This window comes from Patagioenas fasciata, chromosome 1 (genome assembly GCF_037038585.1).
Source record: "Patagioenas fasciata isolate bPatFas1 chromosome 1, bPatFas1.hap1, whole genome shotgun sequence".
In the NCBI taxonomy this organism is placed as follows: domain Eukaryota; kingdom Metazoa; phylum Chordata; class Aves; order Columbiformes; family Columbidae; genus Patagioenas; species Patagioenas fasciata.
The window spans coordinates 152,468,045-152,489,600 of NC_092520.1; the positions used below are offsets into that span (position 1 = coordinate 152,468,045).

Genomic DNA, 21,556 nt, shown 5'->3' on the forward strand with positions numbered 1-21,556 from the left:
GCCTTTTGCTGCCTCCCCAGGGATTGAGGGCCCATGGATGCCCCATGCTGGGAGCTGCCTGAATTACACTTTTTTGTCTGTATTTGTTTTTGGTTTATTGTCATACCAATAGATAGGGGAAACAAAAGGTAGAGCACTTCTTAACATCAACTGCCATGGCTGAAGTTCAAGAGGGAAATAACACAGAGGAATCAGTTTTAAGGTGTCTCCATCCACCAACCATCTCCAACCACCATAGCTCCTGAGCAGAGATAGGCTCAGCCTGATGCAGTGAATATCATGGTACGAAAAAGCACTGGCCCAGCATTGGGAAGAATTATTTTGTAAACTGAAGCTCATCTAACAAAGTTAGAATTTACAGAGTCACCATCAGGCTTACACATTAGTACACCAATAAGATAAACGAAAAGGCTACATCATTGTAAGCATACTTATTCAACCTATTCTTTTCTGCTCAACTGGATTCCCTTGCTTAAATGATTGCGGATGCACAAGGTTGTGGCTCAAAAGAAGTCAGTGAGCACATGGAATTTAAAAGTCAGATCAACTTCAACATTGCCACAACCTTTTTGAAGTTTATAGTATTCCTGTATGACCCACAGAACAAACTCGGAAAAACAAAAGGACAGCAAGATTGCCAAATAAGAGAAGCCATTGAAAAACATCTTTAACTGATGCAGAGATTCCAGTCATTAATCAAGTCTAAACAAGTTGGAAAGGAAATAGTAAAAGAAAGGCACAATTCTGGTTATTTAGAAAAATTTCTCTTTAAATGGAAATGAACTTTTAAAAACTTTGAACTTCCCTGAAAAGGTCATGGAAACTTAACAAGTGAGAACTTTAAAAAATCCACTCAGAAACCACATTCCCTTCTAAAAATTGTGACTGGAGAGGGCATTGTCAGCCCCATAAAAGAATTGCTTCCTATTTGATTCACAAACCAACTGTATTGCCTATAAGCATTTCCAACAATCCTACAGAAACTGTAGTTTTGGTATTTAAGATGTTATATGGGAACAGTTTCTCCCTGCACTATACCAGTGTTCCTTTATAATCTCCCTGCATATCTTCAGTAAGAACAAGGTGAGCTGGATGGTCAAGGAGAATAAGAGTAATTTCATTTGTTATTCAGCAGCAACTTCTTTTTCTTTATGTTTCCATCACTAGAACTGATTCTTCTGCTCCTATTGCAGTATTAAATCACTATAGAATGGAGCTACAACTGGTAGATAACCAGTGTGAGTGAAAAGTGAATTAAGCATAACAGGATATTTTAGATAGGTTTAGTTCTGGTTTTGTTTCCAGACACAACTCACTGTCCTTTTCTCATCCCAATGACTTCATCCTCCCTAATGACTGTGTACTCCACTGGAAAGTTTCACTTTTTCTTTTATCTCATTAGACAAGTTTAACAGGAGCATTGTGACCTCAAAAAAAGTGTTTTACTTCAAGATTAGATTTTTACATGCCCTATTGACTCAAAAATAAGGTCAAAGCATTGGCTTTGTGCTTATGGTACTGTAGGCCCAGTTCCTGGCACTGTCACAGCCTTCTCCTGTGCCAATATTTCATAGGTATATCCTATAATTATTACTCAAATTAAGTACTATCTTTCTCTGCAAAGACCTCTCTTAATTTAGGATAAAGTACTGTTTAACATCAGTGAAGATAAAAGAATCTGACTCTTAATCTTTCTGTCCTAATTCCCTTTCTGAAAGTAGTTGTTAATTTGTCCTTGCTAATTAGGAATCTTGTAAGTCAATCTTCACATGTAAAAGTATCCCAGTACCTAAAAGTAGCAGATAATAAAAAATAAGTTTTCTGGAAAATAATTAACATTTTAAATGTTGGCCATAAGAAAACTACATGCTGGACTTTTATCAAAAGTATTAAGTCATCTTACCACACATAAAGTATTTTTTAATGTACTTAGAGTAATGAAAATTGGACTTGTACAGAAGGGTTCAGTAACTGAAAGTCTAAGCAAGATTTGATTCTATTTGGCTCTTACTGTTATCTTCTCTCTCCCTTTTGCATTCTTTTCTGTTCACACTTGTTTCTAATAAGGTAATGAAAATTCTCTCTCTATCGTAGATAAGACAAATGGCCTGCTCTCAACTGCTTACCCTCTTGGAAGTGCTACTGCTGTATAATTAGAAATAAAAACTGTAATGTGTTTCTATATGTCCACTCCTGGATAGTGTGAAAGGTATTAGACTAAAATTACTTAATGCCACAGCAATTCACATCTTCCGCCGCTCACCAGAAGACAATTCCAAAATGCGGCAACAAAGGTAGCATGTTTATCACTTCTTCTTGGCTTCCATTTCTCAGAACATAACTGAGAAAGAGCATCTATAGACAAAAGTATCTTGATTACACAGTACAAAGGAATGGATTGCTTGTTATGTGGTCAGTAGCATTAACCACGTAACAGATATTCTGCTTCACATTGTACACCGTTATTCTTTTGCTCTTACCTTCTACAAGGAACACATCATATCCCTTCCTTGAAAATCTCTCTAGATGTCACCACGACAGTATTTACTCACTGAACTGCAAAGTTGATCATTATGAGCCTGATGAAAAGCCTACCTAAGGGCAATGGAAGTCTTTTCATTGATTTTAATAGACATTGGATCAAGTTATACATAACTCACTTCTGGCAGCTGATTCATCAGGACATAATCCCAACTGCACTAAAAGATTTCCCAGTGACTCCAGTGATGCTAGGATTTCACCCAATTATGGGTTTTGCATTGTTATTCATTTGGTAATCCAAACAAAAGGCAGTTTTACATTGGCTCTGGGATAAGAAGGGTATGAAAGGTCACATCATGATTCATCATCCTTCTACCACACACAAGGGTAAGCAGTAATTATTTGCTGTGAGAGCATATATAAGAAGAGGAGAGATTGTATTCTCATTATGGATGAATGACTGTATTACCATCTTCCTCCTTGTTGCACTATAGGTGGCAATACTCAAATGTAACAATGACCTACTGGTTTCTAATTATCTTGTCCTAGACCCTGATAATCCTGCCTATTCTTGCAACAGTGAATTTCTTTCCAGTAAAGCATTTCCCTTGCCAAAGTATATATTTTTTGGCAGCCTCTGGCACTTTCCAACCCTGGAATCTGACGTAGGCTTGTAAATTGTGCTAGGTTGGCAAAGTTTTCACCCTCTAGAGCACTGAATTGGTGTAAAATAATACATCATACTGTTTCCCACTCTTTCTGCTACTTTTTTCCCTCAAAAGAATTCTAAACTCTGAAATTTCCATTTCATATCCCAGTGCAATACTCACAAAAGTATAGGTCTTTCTCTTCACACGTTGCAGCTGGCTTAGGAACTACTGTGTGAAGCATAATGGTTCTATCACATGCTTAGTATACTTCATGTCCTCCAAAGCAGCCATTCCATAAAAAGGGCAGAGTACAGTGCTATATGTGAGAGGAAATTGTTACAAGTGCTGTACTTTGGAAATAGGTTTAGAGGAAGAAGATTTTTTCCAATTAAATGCACAATGAAGAAAAAAAAAAGCTTCTGAAAGCATATTTCTAGAGGCAAACATTACCTTCTTCAGCTGTGTGGCAGACTAAATAAACACAGACATACAAGTTAAAAATTAAGGCGCCTTTTGGAATAAATCTACATTTGTCAGCTGACTTTAAAGAAGTGAAACAGTTGTCTTGTTCTCTATTTGAAACATCAAAGAGTTTTCATTTCTTCATAAGGTGCAGCTTACAAATCTTAATTACTCAAGCAAAATACTCTGTGAAGTCTTGATAGATTTCTCCTACAGATCAATGCTGAATGCCTATGCTCTCCCAGTCTTACTCACCAAAAATTTCAGAGGAAAAAGTCCTTAACAATGAGCAAACATCTTCTTACCTTAAACTCTGTAATTAATGCAATCCAGCGTTCCACAAAGCAGTAGTTCTAGTGCAGTATCTCAGTATTAACAAATGCATATGCTTTCATAAAGATTTTACTTGTGCACACTGATAAAGCTTATCCTCTATTCTCATGCATATTAAATTAGACTTCAGAGCTAGAGCATCCATTCATTGAACATTTATAAATGCTAATATATGCTCATTTTGATGAATACAAACAAAAATCAGTCTAAGCATAATTATTTATTGGCACTAACAAAACATTGAAGGAAAATAGAAGCTAAATATTAAATAATGTAACTTCAAAATGCATGCAACTTATTTACAAGAAAATCAGATTGCCTACTTTGCAACATTGAAACCTTGAGGTATTTCTGTAAAGGGACTTTACAATGCTTCACAAGATTTGTTGTTTACTTGCTTGTTTGTTTGTTTTTTTAACATTTCGTAGAAGTATAAAAACACAGGAATTTCCTGCTGATTGAACATTGACTCATAATTTTCCAAATACAGATTGGAAATTCCAGAGTACCCTCAAGAAGCATTACCAATATAACATTAAACCATTCGTCTAATATCACAAGGAGATGAAAAGTGACATCAATAATCTCTTATTTTGCATATGCATGCATTTATAATGCAAAAATAGACAAGAATACTAGTCTGATACACAAAACAAAGAGGTATGGAGATACACAATGAAACAGTTGACTGGCTAGTATGCTTTTTAGAACAATATCTGTCGTTATATTTAATTGTTAAAATGGAAATAAAAGAGAATGGCTTTTTACTCCACCAGTGACATAAATTTTGAGATTTGGGACAAATAACTTTTACTGGAGTTTATTTTCTTTGACTTCAGTTATCTAGAAGTTGTGCATATATTTTATGACCAGATCAAGCAGCTTTATCGGTAGTCAATGAAGGAACACAGGCTCTTTAAGAGGACAAGAATTCATTTCATTTTAAGCAAAGCATTCAAAACCAGAATAAGTTACTGTCCAGACACACCTGCTTGTTGACTTCACTGTCTTAAACTAGATTTTCAGGTAGTAAAGCTGAGTAAGATGAATCCCACACTCAGCATCCCCAGTCTTCTGTGCCAGCGTAGGTTCATGTAACTAGATCCCAGCCTGGATCTAGTATACAGGATGTGATTGTTCAATTACTACATTATAATACAGCACCACAGACTCTCAACCTTGTTGTTTTGAGCACACAAAAATTTTATCTGACTGACCTATTGCCTCATAGTATGCTTACAGACATCCAGACACTGTAAGCTACAAACTGGACACAGTGGTGAACGAGAAAAAGAAAAGAAGTTTGTCATCACACTTCTCTGGGGGATCTCTCACAGAGGTACCCCAAAACTGCTATTAGTGCTTCAAAATTGTACAAATGATGTTACCTTGATGTTTTGATAGAAATATTTTGAGTTTCTCAGTACACGTTTATAGTACACTAATAGGTCAATTGCCTTCCACATTACTTCAAAAGTTGCAGTTAAAGCTGAAGATTGACTCTAATAGTAGGTTAGTTCACTGTTCTTCAGATTTTTGATGTTTTTTCTGAATTACAGTCTGAATGACATTCTCAGGTTCTACTGATGGCCTAAATTGGACTATTTATAACAAATATAAATAGCCACATAAAAGCTCCAGAACATATTACCCCAGTTCTTCCTGGAGTCCTCTAAATAGTGATCAGATTTGTGTTTATCCTGGGCTATTTCTCCTGTAATTTCCTAATGTTTATGCTACAACAGTAGATTCTAACTCTCCACAGAATGCCTCGATAGTTTGACAACTGAAAATTCTATGGTCCACCTACACCAGTGCTTCTCACACTGAAACCTCCAGTAGAGCAGAACCAATGGCAGCACCAGTGAGGTATTTCGGAGGGAAGCCGGGGAAAAACAGAAATCAAGTGTAAACAAGCCCTACTGAATTACTGCATTGAGTTTGCATTATTTAAAGGGAAGTGCTGTTAGTACAGAAGGCAGCTGTTTAACTATTGGAATGCTGTACCTTGGCCTGTCAGGAGACTTCAGAGCAGTGTGACTAGACTTTGTATCTGCTGGTAGCACGCAGAAAGAAACATTCACATACTTGGTACAGTAGATTAAACAACAGCCAAAACTTGTATTAAGAAAACTTTGACCCACATGATATGAAACCCTTTTTGAGCTAGCAACTGACAAAAAAGGAAAGAAACATCCAAGGAAATCAGTGTACGTCAGCAAAAAGGAATGCCTAGGGCTGTTATATGTCCACATGCAGCACTTTGAAGGCTGAGTAAATACAAGGAACTTTTTGATAACAGCTGGAAGACAGCACTCAAATGGTGTCAGAAAGATCAGAAAAATCTATATGGGTGCCCAGTACACTGACACAAAAGAATCAGTCCATATTTTCAGGCAACGCCATAAAAATATTAAGGAACAGGAAAATGGTATTAAATGTTCAGAACTATCAGTCATTTATTTACTAATATGGTCTAGGAATTAACTTAAGTGTTTAGTTATGTCAGTCCCTATGTAAGAGAGCACTGAGGCATGTGCTTACTGTTGAATATGTGATTTAGTCCAATAGACCGTGTAGGAGCTTGAGCATTTGCTTAGATCTAAGCACACACTTTGGTAATCTGATGAACTGCGACCATCTGATCCTGCAGTCTTTTCAGAAGAAGATGGTTCAAATACTGTTAATATCTGTAGAAGTGATAGTATCTCCTTGTAATTCTTTATCTCATCTCTGTGATATCGCATTTTGTATACTGCAGCACTTGAGTGGACAGCAGCAATTTAAAATCTATTGGTTTAAAATTAATCTAGACATCAGATATTTCTCAAAAGTAGAGTCCAGAATCATGATTACTGAAACAGAACCATTTTTCCTATGTTTTTCTATTCATTTTCTCTACCTATTGTGCAGTACTTTGGGTGATATCACTTTCTATTTCATGTGAATATTAAGCATACTTGATTGCTTAGGTCTGTCAAAAACCTTGGGAAAACTTATTTAAAAGAAAAAAAAATAAAATCATTTGACTTCGCAATACTAATGTTATCTTTTTATGAAGGATAAGCATTTAGTATGCCATGTAATACATTAACATATACAGTCTATACAGAAACATCAAATTTTATTGCTGACCACATCACTGATGCATTAGTGATTCCATTCCAAACTTGTTACATGTACCATACAGGTTTTTTTAAAGAGCTATAAAACATTATATTTTCCTTCATAAAGTTATTCTGTCAGAAAGAAAAACAACTCATAGATGTCTTTGTTCTCGCTACAGTAAAAATAATTTTGAAGTACACTGAGATTTTAACACTTGAAATATTTGAGGATTAAGGATTTGTATTAACTATTTATGCATCTGATAGTGCAGGAGAAATATTGCTACTGATTACTAAATAAGGCAGGTAATGCTTCATGGTTTATTCCAGGTATATACAGGTATATTATCAATTTTATAAATGGTTAAATTCAGACACTGAAGGGTAAAATAACTTCCATGGAATCACACAGAAAGATAGTAGCTAGATGAGAATGAAACTCAGAATTTACAACTTCTAACTAACAAAAAAATGTGTAAGTTCCTACTTGACTTATTGGGAAGACATCATATAAAAATAAATGAGTGATGTTATTAAAAGTTAGAGTACATGGCTCTAGTTCTTCTATTTATGCACTATCAAAGAAAAATCAAACATATTCCTATCGAAATGACTGTATATACCAAAAGGTCAGAAATTGTATTAACAAGAAATGATAGTGATAAACCAGTAGAAAACTATGTAACGCATTGCATGTCTCTGGTTTTCTTATGTCTTGAGTAAAAAATAATTAACGAAAGAAAGCATCAGATTATATAATATAATGGAGCTAAATTTAAAAGGGCAAAATACAAGCAGTGCTGTATATGTACAGGCTCAACACAGACAAATTGGAAAGAGCTATTGATTGTTTAAAGAGATGGAAGATTAAAAAAAAAAAAATCACCTCTACCAACCGCTTCATCTTTGGCTTTAATCATGACAAAGCTAAATGTTAATCATATTAAATGACAACATTTTGAGACCTTTCAAACTTTTCATTTCATTTGACAATTTCCTTTATAACCCCTTCATATCCCAAAAAAATGCTGATATCTGTCAGTAGACCATTCTGACCAAAACAAACCACTAAGAAAAAATACCACAGGAAGTGCTCTGCAGAGTAGATAATTGGCTTCAGCAAAGAACAAACATACTTGTTTTCCTAATAGATTTTGCAAGTTAAAGACATTTATAGTCTTTCTACTCATGGAAGGAAGATTTTTTCTATCAAGTTCTGTTGTTAACTCATGGATGTTCCTAGACAACACATTTCATCTTATTGATTCTAAATTTTGTCAGATAAAGGTAATATTGTCTACCTAACATGAATATCATGAGTCGTCAACATTTGTAAGATCCTTAGAAGTGCAAAACATTACTGATTTTGAAGTCTTCTACTGGATCGGTAGATTTTTTTTTTTAATAGGTAACTTCTTTTCTAGGTAGAAAGGTCATGATAAGCCCGATGAAACTAACCAATGAACTGTCCATCCTTATTTTTACTATTATCACTAGCCAGGGAATCAACCAAACCTCTATGACGTTAGCTGCTATGAAATACCACTTAAATGAAAATTCTTGAATAGAAGCTTTTAGAGGCTGTTTGCTTATGAAACATTTGCAGACTGACAAAAGAAAGGTAAGCTCAACCTTACCTACAGTTCAGCTGGATCTATCACAAAGAGTTACACCTGCATATCCAGGACCAGGATCTGCCCTTCCATGTTTTAAAAGGAAACAAGAAAATATGTGGGACAGCTCTGTGTATCACACAGTAATGACACTCTATATTTTATCATGACTACTAAATTTTAAAAGTATGTGTCTAAGACAACCTGATTAACAAACTTCAGAAAAATCTCCAGGGAAAAGCTGATAGTTATAGTATAACTCAGTGAGTGAAAATAGTCTGGAAAAAAACCTCAAAACTTTGTGTCTTCATATTTATAATACTTTTCAGTGATACACAGAAAACAACACAAACACACACAAAGACAAATCAAAATATTACTGTAATTCACTCCTGGCTTACTGTTATGTTTAGTCTTATGAAACAAATAATTTTGCAGGCAATGTACAGTATAGAGGCCCTCAATGGATTTCAATATACTAAGTAAGCATATTTTTCTTTTGTTTAATTTATAGTCCCTGTGAAAAAAGGACATTTAAAAACCCATTGTCTGGGTTGACAAAGCTCATAGGAATCGTTAGTTCTTAGCAGACTGTATTGCTGGCTAAAATGTTAGATCTACTTTACCACTAGAGGTCTTTTCATTTATGAATATACTAAGGCCTCAAGGGTTCTTTGTCAGTGGACATATGCTTTAATCACAGAGAATACAGCTGAGAGCAGCCTCACAGTCACAGGCCCTGGTTGTTGTGGGGGATTTTAACTTCCCTGATGTCTGCTGGAAGGACGACTCGGCTGGCCACCCATAGTCCAGGAGGTTCTTCCAGTGCATTGACGATAACTTTCTGATGCAAACAGTGGAGGAGCTGATTAGGAGAGGTGCACTGCTGGACCTCATCGTCACTAACAAGAAGGGCCTGGTTGAAGCAGCAAAGGTGGAGGGCTGCCTTGGTTGCAGTGACCATGAAATGGTGGAGTTCAGGATCTTGTGTGGCAGGAACAGAATAGCAAGCAGAATTGCAACCCTGGACTTCAGCAGGGCAAACTTTGGCCTTTTCAAGCAATTGCTAGGGGAAATCCCATGGGCAAGATTGCTTGAAGGTAAAGGAGCCCAAGGTAGTTGGTTAGTATTCAGGGACTGCTTCTACCAAGCTCAAGATCCGAGCATCCTGACATGTAGTAGGTCAAGGAAGGGAACCAGGAGACCTGCGTGGTTAAACAGGGAACTGCTGGGTAAGCTCAAGTGGAAGATGAGAGTTTACAGATCATGTAAGGAGAGGCTGGCCACTTGGGGAGAATACAAGGCTGTCATCAGAGGATGTAGGGAGGCAACTAGGAAAGCTAAGGCCTCCTTAGAATTAAACCTGGCAAGAGGGGCCAAGGACAACAGAAAGAGCTTTTTCAAACACATGGTAGATAAAACTAACACCAGAGGCAATGTAGGCCCACTGATGGATGAGGTGGATGCCTTGGTGACAGAAGATACAGAGAAGGCAGAGTTACTGAATGCCTTCTTTGTCTCTGTCTACTCTGCTGGAAGCTGTCCTGAGAAGCCTCGTATCCCTGAGGCCCCAGAGGAAGTCAGGACAATGGAGGAGTTTGCCTTAGTTGATGAGGACTGGGTTAGGGAGCAATTAAGCAATCTGGATATCCATAAATCCATGGGTCCAGATGGGAAGCACCCGCGGGTGCTGAGGGAGCTGGCTGAGGTCATTGCTAGGCCACTCTTCATCCTCTTCGCCAAGTCTTGGGAAACAGGAGAGGTGACTGAGGACTGGAGGAAAGCAAATGTCACTCCAGTCTTCGAAAAGGGCAAGAAGGAAGACCCGCGTAACTATAGACCAGTCAGGCTCACCTCCATCCACGGGAAAGTGATGGAACAACTTATCCTTCGTGGCATCTCAAGGCATATCAAGGATAAGAGGGTCATTAGGGGCAGCCAGCATGGCTTCACCAAGGGCAAGCCGTGTTTGACCAACCTCATAGCCTTTTATGAAGACATAACCAGGTGGATGGATGATGGCAGAGCAGTGGATGTGGTCTACCTTGACTTCAGTAAAGCATTTGACACACTCTCCCACAGCATCCTCACAGCTGAGCTGAGGAAGTGTGATCTGGATGATTGGGTAGTGAGGTGGACTGCGGACTGGCTGAAGGAAAGAAGCCAGAGAGCCGTGGTCAATGTGGCAGAGTCTAGCTGGAGGCCTGCATCTAGTGGAGTGCCTCAAGGGTCAGTACTGGGACCAGTACTATTCAATATATTCATCAATGACTTGGATGAGGGAATAGAGTGCACTATCAGCAAGTTTGCTGATGACACCAAGCTGGGAGGAGTGGCTGACACGCCAGAAGGCTGTGCTGCCATCCAGCGGGACCTGGACAGGCTGGAGAGTTGGGCAGGGTAAAATCTGATGAAATATAACAAGGGCAAGTGTAGAGTCTTACATCTGGGTAAGAACAACCCCAGGTTCCAGTATAAATTGGGGAACAACCTATTAGAGAGCAGTGCAGGGGAAAGGGACCTGGGAGTCCTGGTGGACAGCAGGATGACCATGAGCCAGCACTGTGCCCTTGTGGACAGGAAGGCCAATGGCATCCTGGGGTGTATTAGAAGGGGGATGGTTAGTAGGTCGAGAGAGGTTCTCCTCCCCCTCTATTCTGCCCTGGTGAGACCACATCTGTAATATTGCATCCAGTTCTGGGCCCCTCAGTTCAAGGAGGACAGGGAACTGCTGGAGAGGGTCCAGCACAGGGCAACAATGATTAAGGGAGTGGAGCATTTCCCTTATGAGGAAAGGCTGAGGGAGCTGGATCTCTTTAGCTTGGAGGAGACTGAGGGGTAACCTTATTAATGTTTACAAATATATGAAGCGTGAGTGTCGGAAGGATGGAGCCAGGCTCTTCTCGGTGACAACCACTGGTAAGACAAGTGGTAATGGGTTCAAACTGGAACACAAGAGATTCCACTTAAATTTGAGAAGAAACTTCTTCTCAGTGAGGGTAACAGAACACTGGAACAGGCTGCCCAGGGAGGTTGTGGAGTCTCCTACTCTGAAGACATTCAAAACCTGCCTGGACACATTCCTGTGTAACCTCATCTAGGTGTTCCTGCTCCAGCAGGGGGATTGGACTAGATGATCTTTTGAGGTCCCTTCCAATCCTTAACATTCTGTTAACCACAAAACACAGTTTTGTCTTCAAGTTGACAACTGCAGGACAAGTATATGAATATTAACCTAGAATTTGCTGTATAAGCATTGAAGGTAATAATTTCCAAAAGATAAATTGAATTTTCATCTTTTTTTGTACCTTTAGCCTTTTTCTAGCTTGAGTAATTCCTTTGAAATGTAAACTCCTGCCAAACTCTGTGAATAACAGATTTTTGGTCTCAGTGATAAAACTGACAGGAGAAAAAAAAAAACAAAAACAAAAACAAAAAACAAGCTAGAAAAAGAATTGGTAGAGCTGACTGAATTCAGTTGCTCCACTTTTTTGGCTTTTGGTGCCATTTTCTTTCTTTTTTTTTTCCCATATTTTTGGGTTCTTAACCAATGTGGATCATTCTGTAAATGGAAACATTTAATGCTAAAAATGTCAAAACAAAACATTTAGTCTTTTCAGAATTTTACTGTCTGAAACCAAATTCTACCAGAATTTTAAAATCTATGTAGTGAGTAAGCAACTACCTCTACCTTTTTTTTTGCTGTTGGTAGTGGTGTGTGAATTTATTGTTCCTTCACTTGTAGTTAGTCATATCAGGGCAACTGCACATCCACCCGCATTGCATGCAAACAAGCCCAGGAAATAATGGGTCTGTAGTATTCACACATTGTAGCAGAGAAATCATCAGTTAATAAAGAAATCATAAATCACTTGTCAAGAAAATAAAAAAAAAAAGGAGAGAGAAAGAAGAGTGTAAGAGTTCTATGAATGAAAATGTCTCCCTTTACTGGAGCCGAGTGAAAAAATGCAAAATATTTGCCAATCAGGTAGTTCCTACAGATACCCAATGCAAACACAAAACACAGGAGAGACCATGTTATGTCAGTCCCACTTCCTATCTTGTGCAAAACTACAGAATATAAAATCTGCTCTTATCTATTCCATCAGACATCTTCCTATTTTTGCTGCATTTCACTGGTTACTTTGTTACTTTATTTCCTGCTTCTCACTAGTTTTTGAGCTTGCGGATCGTACAGCCCGTGCAGTGGTATACAGTATTTCATTCCCCTTTGGAACACACTCTGATTTCACATAGTGCCTCAGTGTAGCCTTTTTCATTACAAAATACTTGCCTACAACATAGGCATGATCTGATCCCTAACCACCAGCTACCTCAGTCAGTTCAGCAATCAGTTTTCATTCAAAAGCTAAAGGGCAAATTTCCTTTGCAAGGCTTTGAAATGTCAGATTTCAGCTTCCCTCCCATTCAATTTTAAATGCCAAGACAGTTCAAGAAAATCTTTTAATAATACTTTATAGTTTTGCTCAAATGTGTAAATAACAACCACCATAGACAGAGATCAAAGCTGGCCATTTCCAGGAATGTCTTTCAAAGCTGTATCTGAGAGCAGGTTCTTAGTACAGATACACACAGGAAGCCTCTGCAACTGCCATGGGTGATTCAGTTAAAATAATGCAACTTAATATCATTGCTGCTAAGATCTTTGCATTTTCTTCCTAACATAAAAACTTTCCATTTGTGTTTTGAATAGGTAAGCCTACAGGGTATGGATCCAGCAGTAGACGCTTACACCACAAGGGAATAGTGGATGAATGCTGCTTCCAGAGTTGTGACCTGAGGAGGCTGGAGATGTATTGTGCTCCAATAAAGCCACCTAAATCTGCACGCTCTGTACGTGCTCAGCGCCACACTGATATGCCAAAAGCACAAAAGGTAGGCCAGGCTGAAAAACAAACACACACACACAAATAAGCCCTACTTATTTCAGGGAAACAACTATAGCAAACAACTATAGCAAACAATAGCAAACAACTGATGTGTTCTGCCTGCTCGGAACACTGAGATTTAGTGGGGCTGGGGAAAATAGTGTCTGTGGTAGAAAATAAGTAGGAAATGGTGTGTTTTATCTCATCCCCTAGAACACTGAATAGAACACAGAATTGCTAACCTAGTAGTTGTGAGGCTTTATCCTGCTACTGGGTAGTAAATGACAAGTACTCACATCATCTTACAATAAATAGCACCTAAGACTCCTTTCAAAAAAGAAACCAAACACTGAATGTTTAACAACTGATCTATCCAGAATCCCCTCACTCATCCTTCCGTATCAGGAGGAGTTAGAGTGAGTGATCAAGAGGGAAAACACAGCTCTTCTGCTCTCTGTTTTACATGTAAATGAACATTTTCTTTCTTCATTATTTTGGCTTACTTTTGTATTTATCAGAATCAAATTAACTGGATAGTTACTGTAACCATTTCATACTTCATTTTAACGGTTTAATGCTTAATATGTGTATTTTCCAAGCACTTAAAATATTTACGGTATTATTTGTATAGTTGTGGAGTTCAGAGTTTCCAGATTGTTATTTCTGTCATAATAGATATACTATACATACATGTAGTTAAGTTTCTTCTCTCCTCAACCAGGCCTGTAGTTCAGAAAACCCATCTTAGTCTAGCCTGCCATTAAGCTCATGTCCAACCATTGCTCCTGTTTGAGTTCTGAACATCTCTTTGACCTGTTATTTGTCATACGCTGTAAGCCTCTAGCGATATATTTTATTGCTGTTGACTCTGTTTGTCCTACACATATGTTGGCCCCCCTCCTGCAGTTATCTGAAATTTTTTCTTCTAAGAAATGGAACTGCATGAAATCCTAAGATTTCATAGGAAGTCAGGAAACCAGCACTGTATACAAATTTCCTTGATATCATCTTCATGAAAAGAACAATTGTAATAGTTCTGGCATCCATTTATTTTCCATAAGACAATCTGTTGAACAGAATCCATTCACCTCGTCCTCAGGAGTTTCCAACCAGTTAAAGTAATGGCTGTATGATACTTCCTGGGAAGTGTCATCTTAGCCATGAATATCTCAAAAGGCACAAATGACAAGTGAAGACTTCTTCAGGTAGAGCTCAACTATAGACAAGTAAATCCTGTGGTTTACTCTTGTCTAAGCACACATATATTTAGGGCTTGCAGGAAAATAATAAAACAGGCTTGGCCAGTAATCTGTGTGCTCCTTCCCATACTTGTTGCTAAGCTGATGAGTAAAACACTCTGTAACTTCAAATAAAAGAAGACACCTGCCAGCTCTCTGATGGATCTCAACACTGCTTTGTGTGGAGGGCTAAGAAATGATGTAATTCTTTAGGTAGCTGTCTTCTTCCCAGTTAGAAAGACAGGCAGGAAAACCCTTCTCTTGCAAACAGAAAGGAACAGAAAAAAGCCCTTGCATTCTTCTGTAGCAATGTTCAAGAGGGGATACTGGAAGAATAAAAAAAAAATAGAAGGAGTATGTAGTAATTGAGAGAATCTAGCTAGAGAAAAAATCATCCAGGAAATGAAAAAGAGAAAAATTCAAGAGGAGAAAAGAGCAGTAAAAGGACAATGAGGAACAGAGAAAGAAAGGGGGGCAAGGGGGGGAAGAAAAAAAAAAAAGGAGAAAAAAAGGAGGGAATTAGATCAAAGAGGTTGAGAAGATGAGAAATATTGAAGGTGTGAATGAACCATGGTGCATCACACAGAAAAGACACAATTTTGAGGAAAGCAGAGGGAAAATAAAATCAGAGAAAAAAAAGAATATTAAAGAAAAAAACACCTTTAAATACAACGTATGAGAAAAAGAGGAGAGAGATGAACAGAAGCAGAAAAATCATAAATGCTTCTTGATGGGTTTTTGGTGATGAAACAACAGAAATCTGATGGGAAAAACACACTGAAATTTTCATTAGTGTCTGTGGATGGAGAAAATTAGATTGAGCAAACAAAAATACAGAAGGAGTAGGATAAACTATTCAGATTTATGACAGATAAAAGGAAAATACAGATAAAGGAAGAGAAGGGAAAGAGAAATCATTAAGAAAAACTCTATGTAACGAAGCCGTGGTACATATTCACATGTAATTACTTTTTGTCTTTCTTTTTTCTTTTTGAAGTCAGCTGTACATGCCCCCAGTAAGAAAGACAATGTTATATTCATACTTTCTTATTTGGATAGGCTCCGCCAACATAAATGAATTTGGCTAATTCATAGTGTTGATATGTCACTGATTTTAATTAAACAATTAATTATTTTTCAGTTGAGCAATTTTTTTCTGCTTTAGAATATTTCTCTTTCTTAATATTATGTGCTATAAATGAGATACATATATTATACGTAGAAAGTTAATATATATGTAAGAAAATATATATGATATCTTTAATATTTTCTTATTCAGATAAAAGATTTAAGGCAGTATTAAGTGAAATATATAAGACGCTGTACAGTTACTCTCAGATTTCATAATACAATTATTTTCTTATGCCTTTCATACTCCTAATGTAGTTTTTATTTAGCATCTCCTCATAACCTTTTTAATAGACAAATCCAGGTTTTGGGGTTTGGTTTAAGTGCTTTTGTAGGTGGTTTGCTTTTCCAATTCCTTGAGTAAATCATTCCTCCTATGCACAGTTTCATAGAATAAGTTAATTCAATGGAGCAGAGCCATTCTGTTCATAGGTTATGTTTATGCTGATCTTTAGTTATTATGTTACAAACAAGTGTTGTTACACTACACTACAAATCTGAATGATGAGGGCCAGACACTGAATTATTAATGTGGGCTGATAACCCCCAATTGGTGCTATAAGACCAATATCAAGAACTAGTATTAATTCAATTACAGTGACTGTATGTGTGGAATATTATTTGTTTTCTATCTAATGAACAAAATATTTTATTTTTCTATAGGATCATTGTTTGCCCTGTTCTAAGACCTTACTCACAAATAAATATAAAAATATATTAAAAAGTAAAAAAGAAATATATTGTTATGATACACATAGGGGTATTATATACACAGCAAACCCCACATATCCACCAAAAAAAATCCTGTATACAACGGAACACATACCAAACCTTTACCCTAATTTAGGTGCCCAGCTTTCCGCACCTCTTTCGCACTCAGCCCATGACAGAATTACCTTAAACTGGAACAGCCAATTAATATAACAAAACTGCATAATAGCTTGCAGAGAGAAGTGAGGTATGCATCAGAGCACGATGCAATTAGCTACAGGATAACCACCCCAGAGTATCATTCCAGTTGGATTTTAGCACTGTGGGCCTTAAGTCAGTTGTGAACTACAGTAATTTGTAGTTTCTCTTGGTGCCCAGCAGTCAAACATCCTCTCAGATGACTATCTAAAGGATACCAAACTCTCACAAGAGTGTCCCCTCTACTTAACAAGAAGTATCTCCCCTACTCCCTGAAATACTTTATATTTCTTGGCCTGAAGCCTACAGAGATCGTCTAACCTGTCTGGATCAGCAACTCTGTCTGGGATGAAAAAACTGTTTGTAGTTTGAGAGGCTTCTGGAGCATTCAGATTGCTTTCTACAGTGTGAAACAATAAATATATCCAAGCTAGGGTACAGGAAAGATACAATAAAATAACAGTTCTGTTTTTAAATGCTCAAATCTGGCACAGAAGAAAAGTTGTCTTCTTGGTGACAACTGGACAATGATTGTTGAATGAGAAAATGCTTTAGTTTTATACAAATAGTTTTTTCAATAGCATTCACGTATTCCTGTAACAATCAATACAAAACCAACACAGCTCACTAAGATTTAGGAAGCCATTTTCTTCTTTTTATTTTCTCTCTCCAAATTTGATCTGCAAAGGTAAATTATTCCTTTAAAACAGAGTAGGATCTATCCATATAATCTACCTTCAGTCAATCTGTGTTCTAGAATATATTGCCCTAATAATTCAGACTCCTCAGTATAGGACTAGCTGACCAGAAATACAGAAATAACATAAAATATGCAAGAAATACAGGTAATGCAAGGGGATTAAATTTGATTTTCAGTTTATTATTGAGATTGAAGAATTAAAAAAAAAAAAAATCAGGACAACTGTCCTGGACTATTTACTTAATGGAATAGAATAATTTCAGACCCCATTGCAACACTAAGATCAAGGGTGTTAAAGATTGGTTTGTTTTTTTCAGTTTGTTTAATTTACCTTTCTAGTACTAATATTTATATCATTAACATGAATTAGTTCTCTATATCTCTTTATTATATTGAATATTGAATTTTTTAAATGATGTTTTGAAAAGGGAAAGTGGGAAGTTTCACATTGGAATTGAATATTTTGGTATTTCCACAGCAAAACACCTTATTCTCAAAAAGTCAAAGCATTTGATTCCTTGCAGCTCTTTATTGTAGTTAAACTAATCTTCATTAAGCTATTTTAATTCTCCTCAGAATTTCAAATTTCAAGGAGTTTAATATTACTCATCTGTTATGGTCATCCAAAGCCTGTTTTGTTTACTTATTTGCTAGTTGAATATTTGGTTGAAAGCTTTCAGTATATTATTGTTAAAAACTGACAGATCCTTAGGTACTTGTCTTGCTAGAACTGACAAAACATAGGAAGTGATCAAGTGCATACCACAAACCCATTATAAAATTCTGTATCTCATTTGTAGTTAGTTACATATACAAACAGACATTATTAAAGGGGACAAAATCATACATCAGCATTTCTAAACCCAAAAAAGATGTCCCTGAATTTTTAAACACAGAACTGCTGTGAAGAAAAAAAAAAAAAAAAAAGGCACATCACAGATCAAGATTATTTTTTTTTAACCTAAAGCTATGAGAGTAACTGTTGACATTGCTTTAAGATTAAAATCTCATTAAACGATCAAATACATCAGATAGTAAGGTAGGAGTAAGAAATAGGGAGGAACTTCAGTATTTGTGTTGGAAAGTAAAGTAACGGTTTCACCTATTTTTATACTAAGTTCATGTTCAGAGTTTTAAAGTGTGAAACAGGAGCAAGAAGGGAAATTAAAGTTCTGTCTTCAGTATACATACTACCCTCTAGCTTTTCTTTCATTCGCTTCTTTCTCTTCTGAGGAATGCTAATAAAAATTTAGTCTATTTACCCTGAATTAAGTTCAACAGCAATTTGGAACACTGCTGAACAGAACTTTGAAAAATTACTGTTCTCTGTTCAAGCAATGGAAATGGGGCTATTTCCACAACAGTTGTGTACATGAGGGAAGACTGTGACGTTTTTGATTAAGCAGTGTCACCAAGTTGTCAACTTAAACCTTTAAGGTACCTTGAAAATTATTACATGAATGTGAACACTGGTAAGGCTGATTTAAAAATCTAGTAAATAAAGAAGGAAAGCAAAAAGCCATAGTGCTATACCATCCTCTTGCACCCTGAGCAAAAGGACCAAAGAGGTCTACATCCTGATATAATTTTGCACTCCTTAGATTTTTAGCCCTTGTTCTTCTTTGGGCTCCGTATGTGCAAAATACACATAAATATATATACCAAAAAAGTTTCAATAGGAAGCAGATTCTATAAATCATAATTTTCAACTTTATCTATCCTTCAAAATTTAAATAAATGCTAAATGAGACTAAGAGAGAGAAAATATGTTAATATTTTTAGTTTAGGAAAATGCCATTAAGAAAACAGGAAAGTATTGCATTTTTGCTCATTAATCTTTGTAACATTGGTGAATTCTTTTGTAATTGCCTCAGTATCAACTCACAGATACATTTACAGGCCAAAATACTCACAATGGCACTAATCCTAATTTTTATAAGAGCCGTGCCACATTACCAAGCCAATGAGGAAACCTTTAGGTGTAACAGATAGAAGAACATGGCCTCTTCACTTCAGAAAACTGTTTTCTCCCATTGCTTACTTCCCAGCCTTGTTATTATGTTCCTGATCACACTGCCCACAGAACTAAAGAGCTTTCAAAGAGTCCCTAGAGAGTTTGTAACTAAGACATCATGCTTATTACAACATACTTGTTAGACTTTCCATTTCTTACCAATAAAGCAAGAGATATTTTAATGCCAAAAGGAGGTTTGAATGTCCATCCTAAGAGGACAGGACTGCCACTGCATGCTTCCCAATACCCTTCCATCTTTGTTAAATGACCTTTACTATCGCTGAAGTAGTTGTTATTCTTATGTTAATGCTGCCCGGTCTCCAAAGATCTGTGCTCAAGGTGACAGAAGTCTGAGCTTCTCTATTTATGAACTGACTTACGCAAAGTTGGCATTTTGCATCTGTCGTATTAAAATGTTTACTGTCTTTGTCTGGGTCTGAATATCAGCTCAGAGGATCTGATAATGAAACAAGTATCACAGATGACAATTTTATTTCCAACTACTTAAAAAAAAAAACAAAAAAAACAACAACACACAACAACAAAACCAAAAAACAACGACATGAGAAAAAAGACAGGCTTTTCTATACCTTCACACTTTTTTTTTAATGGTCTCAACATTTTATACTTGAAAAAATGTGTTATGCAAGTCAAAGCATTTTCTGGCACACGTTACTGCTGCCACCACAAGTGCCGCTTCTTTGTAGTTATTAATTAAAATGCCGATTCCAGAGGAGAAATTGTTCTAAAAGTAACCTGTCATCTTTCCTCAATTTCAAAGCTAGCTTGTGTATCATGACGGCTTGTTTTCCATCTATGTGTCAGTACTAAAACCTATAACTGAAACTCTACTGCATCTTAGCATTTGTTTTGTTTGGATTATAAAGCCATTTTAAAGTCAGACAACAGTAGTGGAGAGAACTTATATTTTAATTTAGGAAACATATAGTTAATTTTCAATTATCTAATTATACTTTGAAAGCCACTGCAATGCAAAATGGCTGTTGCTTCATAATAAGGATGTCACAGTCCATTTTACAGATCAGAGTGTGCAACCATTAAGAATGTATGACTTTTTGCAAATAAAATGTAACATATAACTTTTCCTACTTTGGTAAACTCTTGTCAAAAGAAGAACCTAGGGGCAGCATTGATGAGGATGTTTTCCTTTGTTGCCATGAGGAAAAAAACTGGGTAGATGAGTCAAGGAATTTCTGGGTTTTTAGTTCATTGTTACCAAGATAAGCATTTGTAGCATAAGGCAGGATTCTTAACAGTGGCAGACTCCTGTGAAGTTCTGCAATTATGATTTTAGTGAAAATCAGTGAAAATCTAAAGGTTCATCCAGAATGAGTACTTCAACATGAAAAATAAGATACAACTTAAGGAAAACTAAAGACAGAAAAGGTAGTTTTGGAAAAGTTGGAAGAGAAAAAGGCAACAAACCAGCAAAAATTATTTTAATTTATGGATAAGCAGAATTCTGTTGCCATTTCTATTTCCATATTTGATCCCTGCTAATGAATTTATTCTACAGTGGTATTAGCAAAATTTGATTAAAACAAACCAGTACCCTACTGAAGTCATCATGGGAATAGTGACTAGATGATTAATCTCTTCTTCCTCATTTAGTTTTGCATTTCAGACTTAGAACGTCTAGAATGTCAGATTCCTAACAAAGATATGACTTCATTATGATTACTTTGCTATTAACAAATTTGGCTGGTCAGTGATCACGAATCTTAGTTTGACTAAATGACTCTTACTTGGTGGTGGTATAATTAATTTTACAATTACTAGTGCTGTTTGGGTTTTTTTCTATATTTTGAAAATAATTCAACTCATATCCATCAGAACCTGGTCCAAAACTAGAGAAAATGAATGTGTAAGTTCAAGTTTTGAGATCTTTTCCCATTTTCTGATTTTTTAAATGTTTAACAGATACTGGAGGCAAATGGAAAAGTTATGTAAGAATAGTATTTTATGTAGGAAATCATTTTTAAGAATCTTATAAAACTACTGTAATTCACCA

At 36.5% G+C, this 21,556-nt stretch overlaps 2 protein-coding genes across 2 annotated transcripts in view; one reads left to right on the plus strand and one right to left on the minus strand.

The window, feature by feature from the left end:
- IGF1 (insulin like growth factor 1) overlaps window positions 1–21,556 on the plus strand; it is a 59,964-nt gene that overhangs the window by 29,681 nt on the left and 8,727 nt on the right. The window contains exon 3 of the mRNA XM_065847240.2: window positions 13,361–13,542. Within this exon, the coding sequence (XP_065703312.1) occupies window positions 13,361–13,542 (182 nt within the window). The remainder of the gene's footprint in view (window positions 1–13,360; window positions 13,543–21,556) is intronic.
- The window catches only part of PARPBP (PARP1 binding protein), a 130,292-nt gene that overhangs the window by 20,928 nt on the left and 87,808 nt on the right, over window positions 1–21,556 (minus strand). The gene's annotated exons all lie outside the window — the stretch shown is intronic.